The sequence below is a fragment of the Heterodontus francisci genome, chromosome 7 (assembly GCF_036365525.1).
Source record: "Heterodontus francisci isolate sHetFra1 chromosome 7, sHetFra1.hap1, whole genome shotgun sequence".
Lineage (NCBI taxonomy): Eukaryota > Metazoa > Chordata > Chondrichthyes > Heterodontiformes > Heterodontidae > Heterodontus > Heterodontus francisci.
The window spans coordinates 127,462,161-127,485,256 of NC_090377.1; the positions used below are offsets into that span (position 1 = coordinate 127,462,161).

General features: G+C 43.2%; 1 protein-coding gene across 2 annotated transcripts in view; it reads right to left on the reverse strand.

Annotated features, from left to right (window-relative positions):
• Nucleotides 1-23,096, reverse strand: part of LOC137372316 (sperm-associated antigen 16 protein) — a 1,170,879-nt gene that overhangs the window by 1,048,002 nt on the left and 99,781 nt on the right. For both annotated transcript variants that reach the window (XM_068036139.1, XM_068036138.1), the window contains exon 8: nucleotides 7,570-7,639. In XM_068036139.1, the coding sequence (XP_067892240.1) occupies nucleotides 7,570-7,639 (70 nt within the window). The remainder of the gene's footprint in view (nucleotides 1-7,569; nucleotides 7,640-23,096) is intronic.

The following is a 23,096-nucleotide window of genomic DNA, read 5'->3' on the forward strand; positions in this document are numbered from 1 at the left end:
TTTAAATTGGAGGAACAATGTTTGAAGACAGCCTTTCTCCTGGATTGAGAACATCTCTCTCCCGTCTGTTCCCATCTCTTTCTCACCAGCTTCGGAATCGATTGAAGACACATGAACCCCAAGAGAGAAACGTCTGCTACAGTGAACAAGGTTTAAGAAGAACACTGGGCCCCAACGAAAATCAAGAATTACCGACAAGTAAGGACTCTACAGTGAGCTCGAAGAACCATAACAACTCATCAGATATTGCCTCAAACCTTTCCACTTTATTTTTTCTTCTGCTCTTTTCTGTCCCTATCTACATGTGTGACTCACATATGCATGCTAGCATGGGCACGTCGTGTTTCCGTAGGCATTAACCGAATTAGAGTTTAAGTTTTAATAAATTTCATGTTTCTTCTTTAAACCTAAGAAAGCCTGTTTGTGCTGGTTTCTTTGCCTTATAATTGGAAAGTGGTGAATAAGGATTTACCAAGAGGGAGCTCAAAACACAGTGTGTTTAAAAATAAAACCCTGTTACAGTAAGACCAGGTGAAGGCTGAGAGTGACCCCTAGACACTTTTCTCACCTGGTCGTAACAAAATCCAAATGCACCACATCCACTGGTTCTCCTTTATCTATGCTACAAATAACATCCTCAAAAAGCTCGAACAAGTTTGTCAAACATGATTTCCCTTTCATAAATCCATGTTGACTCTGCCCAATAATATCATTATTTTCTAAGTGTCTAGTTATCACAGCCTTTATAATAGATTCTAACATTTTTCCTACTACTGATGTCAGACTAACAGATCTGTCGTTTCCTGTTTTCTCTCTCCCTCCTTTCTTAAATAATGGGGTTACATTTGCTCCTTTCCAGAATGCAGGAACCTTTCCAGAATTTTGAAAGATAGCCACCAATACATCCACTATCTCTAGAGCCACCTCCTTCAATACTCTGGGATGTAGCTCATCTGGTCCAGGGGATTTACCAACTTTTTATCCAAATAATTTTTTTGAGTACTACTTCTTTATTGATACTAATTTCTCTCAGTTCCTCATTTTCGCAGGTTCCTTGGTTCCCTAATATTTCTGGGACATTTCTGTATCTTCCTCTGTGAAGACGGACACAAAGTAATTGTTCAGTCTCTTTGCCATTTCCCCATTCTCCAACAGAAATTTCCTATCTCTGCCTGTAATGGACGCACATTTGGCCTTGCCAATCATTTCCTTTCACATACCTAAAGAATCTTTTACAGTCGGCCTTTATGTTTCTCGCTAGCTTGCATTCATATTCTCTTTTCTCTCTCTTTATCAGTTTCTTGGTCATCCTTTGCTGGATTCCAAATTGCTCACAATCCTCGGGCTTACCACTTTTTCTGGCAACCTTATAAGCCGCTTGCTTTGATCTAATGCAATCTTTAACTTTTTTTGGGAGCACATGTTACACCCTTGTTCAAAAAAAGGGTGTAAAGATAAGCCCAGCAACTACAGACCAGTCAGTTTAACTTTGGTGGTGGGAAAGCTTCTGGAAACAATAATTCGCAACAAAATTAATAAGCACATGGACACATGCGGGTTAATTAAGGAGAGCCAGCATGGTTTTGTCAAGTGAAAATTATGTTTATCTAACTTGGAGTTTTTTGAGGAGGTAACAGAGAGGGTTGATGAGGGCAGTGCTATTGATGTGGTACACGTGGACTTCCAGAAGGCTTTTGATACAGCGTCACACAATGACTTATGCGCAAAGTTATAGCTCATGGAATAAAAGGGACAGTAGCAACATGGATACGAAATTGGCTGTGTGACAGGAAACAGAGTCGTGATTATTGGATGTTTTTCAGGCTGGAGGTAGTGGAGTTCCCCAGGGGTCAATGTTGGAACCCTTGCCCTTCCTGATATATATTAATGACCTAGACCTTGGTGTACAGGGCACAATTTCAAAATTTGCGGATGATACGAAACTTCGAGCACTGTGAACTGTGAGCAGGATAGTGTAGAGCTTCAAAAGGATGTAGAAAAGTTGGTGTAATGGGTGGACAAATGGCAGATGAAGTTCAATGTGGAGAGATGTGAAGTGATTCATTTTGGTAGGAAGAACATAGAGAGACAATATAAGATAAAGGGTACAACTCTAAACAAGGGTCCTGGGTGTAAATGTGCATTAGTCATTGAAGGTGGCAGGACAGGTTGAGGGGCAGTTAATAACACAAACAGTATCCTAGGCTTTATTAATAGGGGCATAGATTACAAGCGCAAGAAAGTTATGTTGAACTTGTATAAGCCACTAGTTCGGCCTCAGCTGGAATACTGCATCCAGTTCCGGGCGCCGCACTTTAGGAAAGATTTGAAGGCGTTGGAGAGAGTGCAGAAAAGATTCATGAGAATCTAGGGATGAGGAACTTCAGTTATGAAAATAGATTGGAGAAGTTGGGACTGTTTTCCTTCGAGAAGGCTGAGAAGTGATTTGATAGAGGTATTCAAAATCATGAGGGGTCTGGACAGAGTAGATAAGGAGAAACTGTTCCCACTCATGAAAGGATAGAGAATGAGAGGGCGCAGATTTAAAGTAATTGGCAAAAGAAGCAAAAGTGACATGAGGAAAAAAATTTTCACGCAGCGAGTGCTTAAGGTCTGGTATGCACTGCCTGAGTGTGTGGTGCAAGCAGGTTCAATCGAGGCATTCAAAAGAGAATTAGACTGTTATCTAAAAAGAATGCACACAGTTATGGGGAGAAGGCGGGGGAAATGGCACGAGGTGAATTGCTCATTCAGAGAGCTGGTCTCCTTCTGTGTTGTAATAATTCTGTGATTTCATTCTTATGAGCAATATGTAGGGCAGTTTATGGTTTAATATGTCTTTATGAAGCATCATAAAACTCAGTGGAAAGTGATTTGCATTGTATTTATCAATTTTCATGACTTAGATGAGGGGACCGAGCGTAATGTATCCAGGTTTGCTGATCATAAAAAGGTACGTGGGAAAGTAAGCTGTGAGAAGGACACAAAGAGGCTACAAAGGGAAATAGACAGTTTGAATGACAGGGTAAGAATATGGCAGATGGAATATAATATGCGGAAGTATTAAGTTATCCACCTTTGAAGGAAAAACATAAAAGCAGAATTTTTTTTAAATGGCGAGACCGGGAAATGTTGGTATTCAGAGGGATCTGGGTGTTCCTTGTGCATAAATCACAAAAAATTGACATGCAGGTACAGCAAGTAATTAGGAAAGCCAATGGTATGTGAGTCTGTGTTACAAAGGGATTAGAGTATAAGAGTGAAGATGACTTACTGCAATTGTACAGACCCTTGGTGAGATCACAGCTGGAGTACTATGTACAGATTTGGTCACCTTACCTAAGGATGAATAAACTAGCCTTGGAGGGAGTGCATCAAAGGTCTACTAGACAGATTCCTGGGATGAGGGGATTGTCCTATGAGGTGAGATTGAATAGATGAGGGCTATATTCCCTGGATTTAGAAGAACGAGAGGCGATCTCCTTGAAACACAGGCCAGGATTTTACGGACCCTTAAGGACACTTAAGGACCTCAGGAGGCCTCTGTGTGGGAAGGTCGTTGTCAGCCTATCCCATTCCCCTGGAGGATCACTGGATGATGCGGAGGCCCTCCAGCCCGCCGCTCCCCCACCCTAGCCACCCCACCTCCAACCCCGCCTTTGGGGGGGGGCACTGAGTATGGCAGTGGGTGGTGGGGTGGCTAGGGTGGGGGAGCGGCGGGCTGGAGGGCCTCCCCATCATCCAGTGATCCTCCAGGGGAATGGGATAGGCTGACAACGACCTTCCCACACAGAGGCCTCCTGAGGTCCTTAAGTGGCCTGTTAATAGCCAATTAAGGGCCACTGTGATCTTAGCAGCAGCACGGGGGGGCGGGGGGAGAGTGGGGGTAATCTTCCGGCGGGCTTGAGGGCAGGCCCGCCTTCGTGGGCAATTTGTGCACCATGGAGGACCCCCCCCCCCTCCCCCGGATATAACTTTACTCTCCAGGACCCTCCAATCCTGGATTGAACTATCAACCCTTCACCAGGACTTTCTGGACTGGCCCTGGCGACCCCTCCTCACCGATCTCTGTTTCAGGGTTCCACCGATGGGCCTGGGTCTGAGGCCTCTGCAGTACCAGCAGTGGACACCACTCCCGGTGGCGCTGCTGATACTACTGAGGTGCTGGCCCTCTGATTGGCTGTCAGCTCTTGGCGGCAGGATCCCCGTCCCTTTAAAGTCTTGAAAGCAACAGGGATCTCGCCTCCTAAAACCTTGACTCAAAAAGCTCAGAGGATCGTTCTGGGGGGCACAATAAAGCAGAGGTGGGGTTCCCCCCTCCTTTTCGGCCTGGAATTGGCAGCTCACCTCCAGCACAAAATCCAGAATCCCCAAAATATGGGGGAAAATTTCAATGGTATCAATGAAGATGGCACATGGGCCATGCAGATAATAGCCTGCGCCACTGTTTGCCCTGAGGGAACTGATATAAGTCTGCATAGCACCATTAGGAGCAGCACTACACAAACTAATTTCTCTCCCATAAAATTTTTAAAGGATTGATGGGGTAGATGCTAGAAGGATGTCTCCCCTGGCTTGGGAGTCTAGACTAGGGATCACAGGCTCAGAAAATGCATTGGCCATTAGGACTGAGATGAGGAAAAATTTCTTCACTCACACAGTTGTGGATCTTTGGAATTCTCTACCCCAGAGAATTGCGCATGCTGAGTCATTGAATATATTTAAGACAGATTAATACTAAAGGAATTGAGCAATATGAGGATAGTGCAGGAAGGTGGAAGATTAGCCATGATTGTATTGAATGATGGGGCAGGCTCAAAAGGCCAAATGGTCTACCCCTGCTCCTATTTCTCATGTTCTTATGTTCATCAGGCTTTCAACTTAATGCCTAATGTAGCTGGAAGCTATGTGAACACACGTTCAAATCTTTGATTTTATTGAAGACGTGTACTCCAGCTACAAGAGCCACAAAAACTTAGATATTTTCCAACAGTGGCCGGGAAGTCTCAAGGCCAGCATCCAGATTTACAGCTGCACCAGAGATACCGCTTGTATTTCCAGGCATTTCATGGGTGCATCTTGGACATTATAACTGGCCCACTCACCAATACAGGTGTTCTGAGGCCAGGATAAACACAATGTACTTTTGAATTTATCTGAGACAAAAGGGCATAGGAAATTAATACAATATTTTTATCTTAAACATTCCACATTTCAAAAAAACACTAACTTTCAGCACTTAATAATTGAGTGAAATTGAGTGAAAGGTAAACAATGAAAAAGCTTTGTTTAATAATTTTACATTTTTTCATTTCAGTTGTGAGGATGCAATAAACTACACCATGCCCATCTTCACAACTGTCATCAATTACTTTCCTACCACCAGAACTAGAACCAAGAATCATTCAATATCTCAGACAAGAACCAGTGAACCACATACTAAAAAGTTAGCTTCATTTGAACCTCTGCATTTTGAATTACGAATCCAAATAACTACTTGCCTTAGTATTATTTAATTACAAGTTACAAATGTACATTTTATTCAATACAGCTTCTAAACAGTGGAATTTCACACATAGCCATGATAGGAAACACTTGTTATTTCATCACTTAGATCACAGCATTAATCTTCATCCGATTTCACCTCAGTTTTGACTTTAGCCTTTTTTACAGTATGAATTTAGATGTTAGGCAGTGAAGGATGTGGGATCCACTTACAGGAACAACTAATACTATTAAATCCGAGAAGGTATCTAGAGCAGACCATAAACAGAGTTCCAACACTGTAGGAAGAATTCTCCAACTTGTTCTCCTTGAAAGTGTGGCTCCTCACTTGGTGCATAGGATCAGTGAATTTACCCATATATGTAGAAGTTCTGCAGTTTATGAAAGACCAAGTGATTCCGAGTTTCTAACAACATAATCTTATTAATACACACCAAAACGTATTGCAATTTGACCCCAGTAGATGCCCAATATTTCAAAATTTGAATGAATGAAATCAAAAATAGATTATACACTCTACGTTTCATAAAATAGTCACTACTGTGAACTTCTTACAGAATTTCACTAATATAAAACTATACAGAACAACTTACATTTGTATTGCACCATTATCATAGACATCTCAATAAGTTTCATATTCGGAGTCAGACCCGAGCAAGAGAAAGAGGAAAAATTAAGAGTGGTGACCAAAAGCACTACTGGGGTAGGCTTTAAGGAAGCTTTTGAATGCCCGATGAATCATAGCAGTGTTGCCGGATTTAGCGGAAAAGCTCTAGAGAGTGAAGGTAAATGCTGGAGACATCTACCAGCAATGGTGGACGGGTGGTGGTGTGTGCGAGAGGGGCAGGACTACTGTACAGTTAGAAAAATAAATGATAGCGGCAGAAATTTAGGTATTCAGGAGTTTATATACCTAAGACCAAGCAAGGGCTCAGTAGGGAAGATGAAGATTTTGATGAGCAGTGAGCAAACATATGTCGGTAAGAACAGGAGAGATGAGAAGAAAAGGATGAGTTGGAATTTATGCAGGATTGTGTTCAGAAGGCTAGCAAGAACAGTGGAATACTTGAGTTTTGAGGGTGATTAAAGTCACGAATGAGGGTTTTAGAGGCAGTGGAGGAGAGATAAGTATGGGAACGTGCAATGTTTAATAGGTGAAAGTAAGAAGTCTTGGCGAGAAACTGAATGTTGGGTTTTAAACTAAGTTTAGGATTAAGCAGAACACGGTTGTAATGAGATTGAATCAACGTCCAGGAAAGAAGATAGGTTTTGAACCTAAGGCGTGAAGTTTCTGTCCGAGCATGCCTTTGGTGTTGCAAATGTTTAGCTGCAGAAAGTTCTGGCTCATCCTTGACATTGTTGGGCAACCTTAAGCAATACCCATTATTTTAAAAAGATAATTCGGTCATCAAAAAGAAAATAAATCAATCCATAAATGAAACTGTCTGGCAAGACTGCAGACATCTTCATAATTGTTTAACAATTAATAAATTCTCTTAAAGAGAACCGGGCATCGTCAGTGTCCCATGTAACTTCTGACAAATAAAGTGATTTTTAGAAAAATACTGCATCAGCTTAAAATGAATAGCAACTGTAAAAATCTATGTGGCCGATGTCTGGCGTCATTTGTGGCCAATTAATTCGTACGGATGCGTGTACGTGCAAAAACAATTTTACGTATAAGCAAAGAATATGCAATGCAAGAGTTAAATGAACAGATACTTCACAGACCTAAAATACCAAATCTGTAACCATTTTTTGTTCCGATTTTGCTGTTTTCATCTCCAACGAACGCTCCAGAATATATATTACATTACTATATTACTGTGAATTGTAATCGAAACCTTCACTAACCAATAGTTTGAAGATATATTTCTAATGTACTTGCCTCCACCCATCAAATAAAGAAATTATAACTAGTGACCTTAAAATTAGATACCTGATCAAGACAAATATTTTCTCCTGAAACAATGATCTAGTCATTGGTATGCAGAGAGTGTACTAATAACTTACCAGCCTGTTTCACCAAAGTGTTTAATCAGTGTCACCCCACTCAATTAGTACCTGAAGTCACAGCAACTGTTGATTCCCATCCACACTCTATGGCACGTAAAGCTGCCTGTAAACCTGACACCTGTGAATAAAATGAAGTTTTAGAAATTGAATGCTTTTTTTTAAAAAAAAAGGCATTTCACTCCATTTCCTGTGACAATTGTTGCTGGAGTAGGCTGCGAGAGTCATTCAAAAAGTAGTAGCAATACATTTATGAGAAAATACAAATACAATCTAAGCAAAAGAAGTACATATTTTTAAAATGTTACATAGCACTTTATGATCTCACGCACTGCCATTGTGGCAAGTATCAAGAATAAACATGTGAACCTGATGCACCGCTTCAACATGCAAAATATGTGATATACCAAATTCGTTCAGCTTTTAAAATCTTGAAATGTGATATTCGATGTGACCTGGGCATCAAAGTTTGATTGAAATTGGTCAGCTTTGTCACTTATCTAGATTATCAGATGGTTATGTTGTCAAAGTAAGATTTATTTGTATACACAGTTCTGTCACAGTCACGGTTCTGATGAAAGGTCGCAGACCTGACTCCTTAACTCCGTTTCTCTCTCCACAGATGCTGTGAGATCTGCTGAGTATTTCCAGTACTTTGTTTTTATTTGTATATAGTTGTGCATCTGCTATTTATTTTTCCAGATACTTTTATTTTGCGATTCACAGACACAAGGGTGAGATAAAATATACCATTCAGCTGAAGGGTTTAAGTGGACATAAAATGTGAATTAGAAAGGCAGCTCAACAGAATATAGTCAAGTCAGGATGGGAAAAAGGCAAACGGCAGGATTAGGGAGCGAAGGTTGATAGCTGGGATCGGTGCAGGCTTCACAATCAGCAAGCTATGGAATGCTTGACTAGTGGGAAACAAAGAAATAATGGACTCAGGCTGGAGACATCTGGAGTTGGGCCCTGATAATACTAGAACGGTGTATTCATTAGAGCGCATGATCAATCATTCATTGACCATATTGTGTGAGAAGAACAGTATATAAGTTTGTATCCTTGTGTGTAAAATCAGAGCACTATCTCAGACTGCCCGAGATGGACTCTCCTTGCATGTGCTCGAATAAATGATCAAAACCTGTACCTGAGTCTCCTTGTGTGGTGATTGAGTTGTCCCACAACAGTTTGGCGTAGTCGGCAGGATATTCACATGGGACCATCGGAGCGGTGCTGCAAGCGGGTGAGTATATTTATTTACCACCCATAGTTGGGGCAGTAAGCCTACCCAAGTGAAGGTCCGGTTGAGTACCCAAAGAATCTAAAGGAGGACTCAGGACAGGAGGTGCCGGGTAAGGAGGCAGAACCGCACTGGCGAGACAGTAATCCGAAGCCCCGCAGAGGACAGAACCACTTACCGAAAGGTAAACAGGATGTAAAGCTGCACTGGTCGATAGACACGAAGGAGATAGGAGACTGCGCTGGGCGGCGTCAGATATAAATTGAGTAATGAAATGCATTTTGACTGGAAGCCAGAGGGCTCCATAACTAAGTTCATGGCAGAGCAACATAAAAGACTATGTTTTTAGTGAAATTTCAAGTGAGTAAAAACAAGTTACTGCGGAGCTGACAGTTATTAATTCTTTGTTGTCTGGCTTTAATGTTGAAAACATGAGCCTGTTACTTGTTCTATTTTTTCACGTGTATTTTTGTGGGAACCTTGTATCAAGTTTTGGTTGTGTACTAGTTGAACCAGTGTGTGTTCCTTGGGATCGGGACAGGGAATTCAACAGAGATTTTTGGTATTTTGATATCAATTGTTCTAAGTTGTTTGGTATTGAATGAGTGGGGAAGTGTTTGTTGAGAGTGTTCATTTCAATTTAAGATCGTGCACCCAGGAATGGGATATAAAATTGAATATTTTAAATTAAAGTTTTTATTCTGATTTTATAAGTTGGTTTTGCAACTTTGAAAAGGCAATGAACAATTTTGTTATAGATAAGCTTCAGCCTTGAATGTCTGAAGATGCCTGGCAGAAATCCAATTTGAAGTTTAAAACACTTTGTTTTAAGTGGACCAAAGTTTAAAATCTGCTTTATTTTGCAGTTTAAATTGAAGGCATGTCTTACTGACTGTTTTTAAGTAGCAAATGTCAGAAATTGGATATTGTTTGAAGGGAGAGAAAGATAAGCAAAGGAGATATGAGAAAGATTAAAGTTTGTGTAAGAAGCTGGTGTTAAATCTTTTGTTGCAAGAATGTTAAATAACTTTTTCCTTTAGTTTTTGGTTTTATTACAGTCATTTGAAAAGGTGCCTGAAGAAAGTACAAGAAAAAATGACAATTTACTTTTCCTTCAAAAAAAAAGCACGTGCTATTCTGTTCTGTGTGTTGTTAATAACTATTATAAGTTAATAAGTCTGAATTAAGTTTATACTATTAAGGTATATTCACCCCGCACCCCCTTCCCCTGCACCCCCCCCCACCCCCTCCCTCTACCCCTCCCCCTTGCATCCCCTCCTCCCACCGGCACCATCCTACACCTGTGTAGGGGCCCCAACAACCCCACTGCCTTGTGGGCGTCTCGGGAGAGACCAAGGCTAAGGGAGTAAACCCTAACAGAAAATCCGGAGCGGAACCCCGTAGGCGGTCATGTGTCACCTTTGGCATGTTTCCGGCAGTTCCTGCAGCCATACTGGTGCCAAACGTCGTGTCCTGCACTCCTTTGGACCCCACCAGAAAGGCCGAGAGGGGGGTTTTGACGACTGGGCAACTCTCAACCTCCATAAATTTGCCCAGGCATGCGCCATGGAGAGGTCACTCCATAGTTGCCTCACAGCGACTGAAACAACACGGAAGGCAGCAGTTACGGGTTATAAGTCCAGATAAATTGGCGTAGAAACTGGGCGCCACGGGTTGCCTTTGTCGGTGGGAGAGGTCATTGCACCTCACTGGACAGCTACCGCCCGCCTCAAACCGGGCAGCCCCCGGTCAATAAGGTTCTGTCCCGCCACAGTCTGCCTGCTTCAATGGGTGCTTGGAGCTCAGGGTCATTGCCCGAAAGGTGGACTGATACACCGCACCAAACAACATGAAAAAAGGAAAGAAGGTACCAGCCCTTCGCTTTGCAAGCTGGAACGTCAGAACTATGTGTCCTGGCCTGTCGGAAGACCTTACACAAATCAACGATTCTCGGAAGACCGCCATCATTAACAACGAGCTCAGTAGACTCAATGTGGACATTGCAGCACTTCAGGAGACTCGCCTCCCCGCGAGTGGCTCTCTAGCAGAGCAAGACTACACCTTCTTCTGGCAGGGCAGGGATCCTGAAGAACCAAGACAGCATGGAGTGGGCTTCGCCATCAGAAACTCCTTGCTCAGCATGATAGAGCCTCCCTCAAATGGCTCGGAACGCATACTGTCCATCCGACTGCTCACCACCTCTGGTCCAGTACACCTACTCAGCATCTATGCTCCAACACTCTGTTCCGCACCTGAAGCTAAAGACCAGTTCTATGAACAACTCCATAACATCATTAGCAGCATCCCCAACACCGAACACCTATTCCTGCTGGGGGACTTTAATGCCAGGGTTGGGGCCGACCATGACTCATGGCCCTCCTGCCTTGGGCGCTATGGCGTTGGAAGGATGAATGAGAACGGGCAGAGACTGCTTGAGTTGTGTACCTATCATAACCTCTGCATCACCAACTCGTTCTTTCACACTAAACCCTGTCACCAGGTTTCATGGAGGCACCCAAGATCACGTCGTTGGCACCAGCTAGACCTCATTGTCACAAGGCGAGCCGCCTTAAACAGTGTTCAAATCACACGCAGCTTCCACAGTGCGGACTGCGACACCGACCACTCCCTGGTGTGCAGCAAGGTTAGACTCAGACCAAAGAAGTTGCATCATTCCAAGCAGAAGGGCCACCCGCGCATCAACACGAGCAGAATTTCTCACCCACAGCTGTTACAAAAATTTCTAAATTCACTTGTAACAGCCCTTCAAAACACTCCCACAGGGGATGCTGAGACCAAGTGGGCCCACATCAGAGACGCCATCTATGAGTCAGCTTTGACCACCTACGGCAAAAGTGCGAAGAGAAATGCAGACTGGTTTCAATCTCATAATGAAGAGCTGGAACCTGTCATAGCCGCTAAGCGCATTGCACTTTTGAACTACAAGAAAGCCCCCAGCGATTTAACATCCGCAGCACTTAAAGCAGCCAGAAGTACTGCACAAAGAACAGCTAGGCGTTGCGCAAACGACTACTGGCAACACCTATGCAGCCATATTCAGCTGGCCTCAGACACCGGAAACATCAGAGGAATGTATGATGGCATGAAGAGAGCTCTTGGGCCAACCATCAAGAAGATCACCCCCCTCAAATCTAAATCGGGGGACATAATCACTGACCAACGCAAACAGATGGACCGCTGGGTTGAGCACTACCTAGAACTGTACTCCAGGGAGAATGCTGTCACTGAGACTGCCCTCAATGCAGCCCAGCCTCTACCAGTCATGGATGAGCTGGACATACAGCCAACCAAATCGGAACTCAGTGATGCCATTGATTCCCTAGCCAGCGGAAAAGCCCCTGGGAAGGACAGCATTACCCCTGAAATAATCAAGAGTGCTAAGCCTGCTATACTCTCAGCACTACATGAACTGCTATGCCTGTGCTGGGACGAGGGAGCAGTACCCCAGGACATGCGCGATGCCAACATCATCACCCTCTATAAAAACAAAGGTGACCGCGGTGACTGCAACAACTACCGTGGAATCTCCCTGCTCAGCATAGTGGGGAAAGTCTTTGCTCGAGTCGCTCTGAACAGGCTCCAGAAGCTGGCCGAGCGCGTCTACCCTGAGGCACAGTGTGGCTTTCGTGCAGAGAGATCGACTATTGACATGCTGTTCTCCCTTCGTCAGATACAGGAGAAATGCCGTGAACAACAGATGCCCCTCTACATTGCTTTCATTGATCTCACCAAAGCCTTTGACCTCGTCAGCAGACGTGGTCTCTTCAGACTACTAGAAAAGATCGGATGTCCACCAAAGCTACTAAGTATCATCACCTCATTCCATGATAATATGAAAGGCACAATTCAACATGGTGGCTCCTCATCAGAGCCCTTTCCTATCCTGAGTGGTGTGAAACAGGGCTGTGTTCTCGCACCCACACTTTTTGGGATTTTCTTCTCCCTGCTGCTTTCACATGCGTTCAAATCCTCTGAAGAAGGAATTTTCCTCCACACAAGATCAGGGGGCAGGTTGTTCAACCTTGCCCGTCTAAGAGCGAAGTCCAAAGTACGGAAAGTCCTCATCAGAGAACTCCTCTTTGCTGACGATGCTGCTTTAACATCTCACACTGAAGAATGCCTGCAGAGTCTCATCGACAGGTTTGCGTCTGCCTGCAATGAATTTGGCCTAACCATCAGCCTCAAGAAAACAAACATCATGGGGCAGGATGTCAGAAATGCTCCATCCATCAATATTGGCGACCACGCTCTGGAAGTGGTTCAAGAGTTCACCTACCTAGGCTCAACTATCACCAGTAACCTGTCTCTAGATGCAGAAATCAACAAGCGCATGGGTAAGGCTTCCACTGCTATGTTCAGACTGGCCAAGAGAGTGTGGGAAAATGGCGCACTGACACGGAACACAAAAGTCCGAGTGTATCAGGCCCGTGTCCTCAGTACCTTGCTCTACGGCAGCGAGGCCTGGACAACGTATGCCAGCCAAGAGCGACGTCTCAATTCATTCCATCTTCGCTGCCTTCGGAGAATACTTGGCATCAGGTGGCAGGACTATATCTCCAACACAGAAGTCCTTGAAGCGGCCAACACCCCCAGCTTATACACACTACTGAGTCAGCGGCGCTTGAGATGGCTTGGCCATGTGAGCCGCATGGAAGATGGCAGGATCCCCAAAGACACATTGTACAGCGAGCTCGCCACTGGTATCAGACCCACCGGCCGTCCATGTCTCCGTTATAAAGACGTCTGCAAACGCGACATGAAATCGTGTGACATTGATCACAAGTCGTGGGAGTCAGTTGCCAGCATTCGCCAGAGCTGGCGGGCAGCCATAAAGACAGGGCTAAATTGTGGCGAGTCGAAGAGACTTAGTAGTTGGCAGGAAAAAAGACAGAGGCGCAAGGGGAGAGCCAACTGTGCAACAGCCCCAACAAACAAATTTCTCTGCAGCACCTGTGGAAGAGCCTGTCACTCCAGAATTGGCCTGTATAGCCACTCCAGGCGCTGCTTCACAAACCACTGACCACCTCCAGGCGCGTATCCATTGTCTCTCGAGATAAGGAGGCCCAAAAGAAGATTAAGGTGAACTAACGTGTTAAGTTGAGATAATCTTTTAAATGTTTATTGCAGTAAACTGGAATTTGGAATCATCTCAGCTGTATCAAAAAAATCCCTGGCTCAGAAATCTCTTACAAAAAGGTGCTAAAAGTTTGGAAACAATTGGAGTTTAATCTAAAATGCTGTCTTCTCTAAGGGAGATGGATTCCTTTTGAAGTTGATAATGGTACTAATGATTTTGTTGTTTTAAAACCTAAGGATACATCCCAGTATTAGCTGTAAGTCAGGAAATGGAAGGGAGGGAGAAATTCAAGAAAATTACAATCACCAGGAAAGTGGTACTGAACAAATTGTTGGAGCTGCGGGCTGACAAGTGCCCGGCTCCTGATGGACTTCATCCTAGGGTGTTAAAAGAAGTGGCTAGTGAGATAGTTGATGCGTTCGTTTTAATTTTCCGAAATTCCCTAGATTCGGGGAAGGTTCCTTTAGATTGGAAAATAGCGAATGTAATGCCTTTATTCAAAAAGGGAAGAAAACAGGAAACCCACAGGCCAGTTAGCTTAATATCTATCTTGGGGAAAATGTTAGAAGCTATTATTAAAGACGTTATAGGAGGGCATTTAGGAAAATTCAAGGCAATCAGGCAGAGTCAACATGGTTTTGTGAAAGGGAAATCATGTTTAACCAATTTATTGCTGTTCTTTGAGGGAGTTACATGTTCTTTGGATAAAGGGGAACGGGTGGATGTATTGTACTTATATTTCCAGAAGGCATTTGATAAGGTGCCACATCAAAGGTTACTGCAGATAATAAAATCTCATGGTGCAGGGGGTAACATATTGGCATGGACAGAAGATTGGTTAGCCAACAGGAAACAGAGAATAGGCATAAATGAGTCATTTTCTGGTTGGCAAGATGTAACGAGTGGTGTGCCACAGGGATCTGTGCTGGGGCCTCAACGTTTTACAATATATATAAATTACTTAGATGAAGAGACCAAAGGTATGGTTGCTAAATTTGCTGATGACACAAAGTTAGGTGGGAAAATAACTTGTGAAGAGGATATAAGACGGCTACAAAGGGATATAGATAGGTTAAGTGAGTGGGCAAAGACCTGGCAAATGGAGTATAATGTGGGAAAGTGTGAAATTGTCCACTTTGGCAAGAAGAATAAAAAAGTATATTATCTAAATGGTGAGAGACTGCGGAGCTCTGAGATGCAGAGGGATCTGGGTGTCATAGTGCATGAATCGCAAAAGGCTAGTATGCAGGTACAGCAAGTAATTAGGAAAGCTAATAGAATGTTATTGTTTATCGCAAGGGGAATTGAATACAGAAGTAGAGAGATTATGCTTCAGCTGTACAGGGCATTGGTGAGACCACATCTGGAGTACTGTGTACAGTACTGCTTTCCTTATTTAAGGAAGGATGTAAATGCATTGGAGGCAGTACAGAGAAGGTTTACTAGATTAATATCTGGAATGTGCGGGCTGTCTTATGAGGAAAGATTGGACAGGCGAGGCTTGTATCCGCTGGAATTTAGAAGAGTAAGAGGCAACTTGATTGAAACTTATAAGATCCTGAGGGGGTCTTGACAGGGTGGATGTGGAAAGGATGTTTCCCCTTGTGGGAGAATCTAGAACTAGGGGTCACTGTTTAAAGATAAGGGGTCACCCATTTAAGACAGAGATGAGGAGAAATGTTTTCTCTCAGAGGGTCATGAGTCTTTGAAATTCTGCTTCCACTGCCTTTTGAGGAAGAGAGTCTTTGAATATTTTTAAGGCAGAGGTAGATAGATTCTTGATAAGCACGGGGGATGGAAGGTTATCGGGGGTAGGTGGAAATGTGGAGTAATCAGTTCATCCATGAACTTACTGAATGGCGGAGCAGGCTCGAGCGGCCTTCTCCTGCTCCTAATTCGTATGTTCGATACCAAAAAAAAAGTTTAAAATGGAGTTTAGTTCTTTTCGATCGGGGAAAAAAAATGTTACATAAAGTGACACAGCTGAGAATGTTTTGCTCCACCCCCCCCTTGGAAACAAGCAAAGAAATTAACCTCACTGCAACTATTGTTTTTCCATTTAATCCACCATACAATTTTTGCATTGCTGAGAGTAAAATTAACTCATTGGGCTTTGGGGCAAAGCAACCATGGATTCTGAAGCCACAGCAAGAAATCCAGCAGCTTTAAGAATTCAAGAGTAGAACTGCAGACAACAAATGTCACAGCAACTGTTATCTATGAGACAAAGTGCTTGAGAAGCAGAGATAGTTGCAAGCACTTGTCTTTAATGTAAAAAAAACATGCAATACCACCAAGTCTGGGCATAAGAAATTGGAATCGATAAACAAAATTAAATTGAAATGAGTGGTTATTTAAAGCACTCAAAGGGGAATTTATTTGACAATTAAGGGGATAATCAAATTTTTAGGAAACTTTAAAAAAAAGTCTAGGTGGTTCATAAGTATTAAAAAAACAAAGTTTCTTTTGGGGATATTAAATGGAACATTAATAAAAGCTGTCACTCCAGCAAAACTGTTATTTGAATTTGGAATCATTTGAGATGTCGAAAATCCAGGGTAATTTAGCAAGTTACTTTTAGCTTAGAGATACAGCACTGAAACAGGCCCTTCGGCCCACCGAGTCTGTGCCAACCATCAACCACCCATTTATACTAATCCTACACTAATCCCATATTCCTACCACATCCCCACCTGTCCCTATATTTCCCTACCACCTACCTATACTAGGGGCAATTTATAATGGCCAATTTACCTACCAACCTGCAAGTCTTTGGCTTGTGGGAGGAAACCGGAGCACCCGGAGAAAACCCACGCAGACACAGGGAGAACTTGCAAACTCCACACAGGCAGTACCCAGAATTGAACCCAGGTCGCTGGAGCTGTGAGGCTGCGGTGCTAACCACTGCGCCACTGTGCCGCATTTTAAGAAATTAAAATGTCATCTAAGATAGAGGGGAAAAAAACAAACAAAATATAGTATAAAATATAATATATAACCATGTTATATAACAAAATATAGTAATGCCTGAAATCAAACAGGAATTTTTGATTTCTGTTTTGAAGAATTATGAATATTGGACTGTAAAGTTCCTCCAGGGATCAAAATGAAATAGAATTATAATTAATGGGTATTGGCAATTAGACTCTGCTTCCACTGCCTTTTGAGGAAGACAATTCCAAAGACTCACGACCCTGAGAGAAAACATTTCTCCTCATCTCTGTCTTAAATGGGCAACCCCTTATTTTTAAACAGTGACCCCTAGTTCTAGATTCTTCCACAAGGGGAAACATCCTTTTCACATCCACCCTGTCAAGACCCCTCAGGATCTTATATGTTTCAATCAAGTCACCACTTACTCTTCTAAACTCCAATGGATACAAGCCTAGCCTGTCCAACCTTTCTTGGTAATTTGATAGTTTTCTCTTGGAGATATGAGTTTTTAAAGAGAGTTACATTTGAAAGTCTACCCGAGACATCTGGACCATGGAAGGGGAGGTAAGCAAAGATCACAGACACCACCAACCACCCACCCCACCCCGACATTTTGATCTTTTGATAAGATCACCCGAGAGTTGAGAATGTGTGGCATGATATTGGGATACCGGTCTAGGTATGCAGATATGATTTGTTGCATGTAGAGCAACTAACATGCAAAATGCATGGTGAAATGCACTGAAGAAAAGGTCTCAAACATGTTTACCGACTTGACGAACAGCATGGCATGAAATGGTTAGTACGGCCAGTAGAGTGAGACAACATTTTACATTATCAAGGTATTGGCACACACTCCATAGAGAAAATGACTTTACAATAATCAGGATAAATTAAATGCATTAGTAATAACAGGAAGGGCAATGCGATTGCCAGGGGAAGTTGTAGCAAGTAGTGAGGAAATAGGGCCGCAAGAGAAGGGTTAAACGATTTGTGAGAGAACTATGCAGGCAACTGCACAAGCTAAGACAGGAAGTTAGAGACCAGCAGATCATATGCGATATGGAAACAGAAACGAAAGAGAAACAGGTGAAGGTGCCTGGCGTCCGCAATAGGGTAATGGTAAAAGTAATACCCGAGAAGTCAGGGTTTGCGCCTAAATGGATAGGGCCCTATGAGGTAATAATGACAAACGATACCTGTGCCTGTGTGGACATTAGAAGAAAGGAACGCTGGAAACACTGGACGCAACTGAAACATATAACTGATTAATTTTGTCTTGCAGAATTAATCACAGCTGACCAGTGATGACTGGAAAGGCCCAATATATCTTACAGAATTCTATTCACGATACTGATCCTCCTGGGACTGGGAATCGGCGAAGGTTCAAACCGCCAAGCGACGACCGGATTATATCACAACAGCTCAACTACAGGATGCAAGGGGAACTCAAATACCCTGGAGCTTAGCGTACACCAGACAACATGTTTCCGCTGTAGTGTGGGTGATTGATTTTTGTCCCTCCCAACAGGACAACAGGCAAGTTATTTTCTCCGAGGGCAACCTTTCCACGAGTTATGTCATTTTTCCGCCAGTGGGGCTGCATCACATTTCTAAATTTAACCTTGGCATCTGCACACAAGCTAGAAGAGAACTGTGAGCCATTGTAGCAGGACTGTCCCAAGGATGGGGGGGCTTGCTAGTACTTGTTGGTTTCTACCACAAGACGGTGTAAGGATTGGATGTAGTAAAGGATTAGGTAACCTCACCTTTAAGTCAGAGATTAAGGACAGTCGGATCTACCAATGTGGCAGGCATGGGCCATGGTGAGTTTGCTCGAAGCAGCCCCAGTCCACAACCCCACCTCATACCACCACAGTGGTAACTGACATGATGGGGAAAACCCTGGTACGAAGGACACAATCGATGGATCCCCCTTGCCCAGCATTGAGCCCTGGGCCAGAGAATGGAGTAGTGCTGACAAAAACGAGTAAAATCTTGTATCATAATGTACACCATGAACTGATACCCATTGTCAGAAACATCTGACTGGTTGCCAGCTCAGAGGTTTAATACATGTGTATAAAGCTGATGAGAAATGTATTGTCAATAATAGCTTATTGATAGGTGTGGTCTTGGCGATCCCAGTTATACCAGAATCTACATCTAGAAAGATGTTATTCGAAGTAGAAAATATTGGGGTTATTAGGGGAGATTATTATGTAAGATATCATGATATACTGCCATATGCTGTAGAGATAGAGGGAGAAATGATGGGTACTACTTTAGGTAGATGTAATGTAGGAGCCTGTGCTGTAGTGTGTCCACATACAATATATATGACGGAAGAGGCATAATGTGGATTTAACGCAACGGTCAATTGTACAATGGAAGCTATATGGGCAGCCATGGAACCGATCCACGTTGCCTATGTGGGAATAGGGAGATATTGTCTGACCACGACACAATGGGAGTATCAGTATGGCCACACCGATCCTGTCCAATAACTAATCACAGTGTATCTACACCACAGGTACCAGTGAGGGTGGGAAAGGTGGAGCTGGTGGAGATATATAAAAGGAACACGGTCAACTTGCAGGTTACCAAGAGTATAAAGGAAAACCTCATAGTACATGAGGCAGTGCTCATATTCTATCCAACCACTGCCCACTCACCTCACAGCCATCCGTGAGGGGTTACAGCAGGTACATAGGGTGTATTACACATTGGTCATTGCCCAAGTAGTGTTGGTCATATTTCTGATGTTTCTAATTTACAGGGTCAGGAGGACACACAAGGAGAGGCCAGCAGTATGGGGACATGAGAACTTGGGCGCTAGGCAGGTTATCTGTGAGCCCTTACTGCAGGGCCGACCCATGCAGACGGTGTAGTCAATTGCCTTTGCAAACCTCAACTCGATACCAGGCCAGTATCAATGAGTGGCAGAGAGTAATAAGAGTTGAGCACACCACTGTTCAGGTCTGTTGGCCATCTTGGGCTAGGCCAAGGGCCAAAAGGGGGAACTGAAGGGGTTAAGTAGACATAAAATGTGAATTAGAAAGGTAGCTCAGCAGAATATAGCTAAATCAGGATGGGAAAAAGGCAAACAAGCTGCTGAGGCAAAAGGCAGGATTAGGGAGTGAAGGTTGATAGCTGGGATCGGTGCAGGCTTCACCATCAGCAAACTATGGAATGTTTAACTAATGGGAAACAAAGAGATAATGGACTCAGGCTGGAGACATCTGGAGTGGGCCCTGATAATACTAGAACGGTGTATTCATTAGAGTGCATGATCAATAATCGATTGTTTGACCATATTGTGTGAGAAGAACAGTATATAAGTTTGTATCCTTGTGTGTAAAATCAGAGCACTATCTCGGACTGCCCGAGGTGGACTCTCCTTGCATATTCTTGAATAAATGATCAAAACCTGTACCCGAATCTCCTCATGTGATGATTGAGTTGTCCCACAGTACAGCCCAACCAGTCTATGCGGCAAATGTTTTCATATTTTTCCACTTACAGCAATATAATAATTAGGAACATAGAAAAAAAGAGAAGGCCATTCAGCACCTCAAGCACCTTCTATCATTCAGTAGTATCATGGCTATTCTGTACCTCAATTCCATTTACTTGTCTTTGATCCATATCCCTTGATACCCTTATCTAACAAAAATCTATCACGCTTAGTCTTGAAAATTTCAATTGAAAGCATATCCACAACCTTTACGGGAAACAGTTCATAATTTCCACCATCCTTTATGTGTAAAAGTGCTTCTTAATTTCATGCCTAAATGTCAGAGCTCTGGTGTTAAGATTGTAATCCTTTGTTCTGGATTCGCCCACTAGTGGAAACTGTTTCTCTGTATCTACCCTATCAAATCCTTTTATAATTTTAAACACCTCAGTTAAGTCATCCTTCAACTTTTTAAACTCAAGGGAGTTTATGCAACCCTAGTTTCAGTAACTTGTCCTTATAATTTAACCCTTTAAGCCCTATTATTCTGGTGAATCTGCACTGTGCTTGCTCCAAGGCATTTACATTGGGCTGGATTTTACCAGCACTCTGGGACAGGCAGTGGGGCCCGTAAAATGGCGAGGGAAAGCAGGGGGTGGAATGCCCAACACCTTCCTGCTGCTATATCATCTACAACTTTCTATTTCTTCATCAAAGTCATTGGTACATATGATGAAAAGCTGAGACACCAGTACTGCTCCGAGGAACACATTTTTCACGTCCTGCTAATCAGAGTGCATCCCTTTATCCCTGCACTCTGCCTCCTACCTCCCAACTAATTACAAACCCATGAAACATGTTTACCTCTAATTCCATGCACTTTAATTTTGCTAATAATCTCTTGTGTTGACCTTCATCAAATGCCTTCTGGAAGTCCACATAGACAACCTCCATGAGAAAGAAATTGCAGGGATATGAGTGAGGGGATGGGACTACTTGCTCTACAAAAGAGCTGGCACAGACTCAATGGGCCGAACGGTCTCCTTCTGTGCTTTACAATTCTATGATTCGTAGGATCAGGTGCAGCCCCCTACCCCTCCCACAATGGTTCAGCTCCCTCCTGTCCCAGTACCCCATGAAATTCCTATACCACTCTTTCAGACACACCTTTATTTCCTGATCGGTTTATCACTTTGCCAATTAGTTTTTGGATTACTAGCTCCTGATACTCCCTCAGCAAGACCTTCTCCCTATTTTTGTGTATATCCTTGGTTCCAAGTTAGATCGTGGCAATTGGTTTCTCCCCCTTCCCTTTCTGGGCTAGTTCTTTTATCAATAAAAATTGAAAATGAAAAACACCTAATGAAATAGCAACCACCTGAACTTGAAGAAGAGACTCAATTCTCCCAGTCAATGACACAGAAAATGCAGCCCAACATATCTTTTGGAATAAAGAAAACCTAAATAAGTTTTTGACCATTTTAACAAAATTGAAAACCACCCCCATGTTGCCAAACTCATAGTAGGTGTTGCACTCCTAAAATGTAGCAGCCAATCACCTTTTCACACTTCTGAACAATGAACCAATCTCTTGAAAATATCTCCAAAATCTCAAAGTGCCAAAAATCCACAGCATGCACGTCAATACATCAATGTTTTCAGCAACAGCAAAAAACTGATTTCGTGGTCAACCCCTGCATGTGCTGAGAAGTGCTATAATGGAGCAATACAAATGCATTTTAGTGGAGGGAGCCAGCCCTCTGCATGCAATGCTTTATAGATCAATTCAACACCACCTCCTTGACTTGGAATTCCTAGCAGGAGATCTGGAAAACATGTAGAGGACATATATATTCATATAACAGAAAATTACAGTAAATGCAAAAAAAAGCTATACTGTCAGACATGTTAGCAATAATGAAGAAAGTTAGTATTGGAAGTGAAAATAACAGGGTTATGCAAACTACATTCCACTTGCCATTGTTGGTGAGGGAAAGTACTACAGAAAGGAATTTCCAATGATCAAATCACCTAGGTAGATGATTTCCTCTGGTGCTTTGCTTAGCAAAATTGTAAAAGCATTCCTTTATATTACTTCCCTACATTTATCACACAAAAGAAATTCTCCCATCCCTAATTCTCAATTTCCACTGCACTTAAGGCAAAACTCATAAAGATACACAATAGAAAGAAACAGTAGGCAACAGAAACAGAACCAACACGAGAGAAAAACATACTTGACCTCGCCCTCACCAATCTGCCTGCCGCAGATGCTTCTGTCCATGACAGTATTGGTAGGAGTGACCACTGCACAGTCCTTGTGGAGACGAAGTCCCACCTTCACATTGAGGATACCGTCCATCGTGTTGTGTGGCACTATCACCGTGCTAAATGGGATAGATTTCGAACAGATCTAGCAATGCAAAACTGGGCATCCATGAGGCGCTGTGGGCCATCAGCAGCAGCAGAATTGTATTCAACCACAATCTGTAACCTCATGGCCCGGCATATCCCCCACTCTACCATTACCATCAAGCCAGGAGACCAACCCTGGTTCAATGAAGAGTGCAGGAGGGCATGCCAGGAGCAGCACCAGGCATACCTCAAAATGAGGTGTCAACCTAGTGAAGCTACAACCCAGGACTACCTGCATGCCAAACTGCGTAAGCAGCATGCGATAGACAGAGCTAAGCGATCCAATAACCAACGGATCAGATCTAAGCTCTGCAGTCGTGCCACATCCAGCCGTGAATGGTGGTGGACAATCAAACACCGAACTGGAGGAGGTGGCTCGACAAATATCCCCACCCTCAATAATGGGGGAGCCCAGCACATCAGTGCGAAAG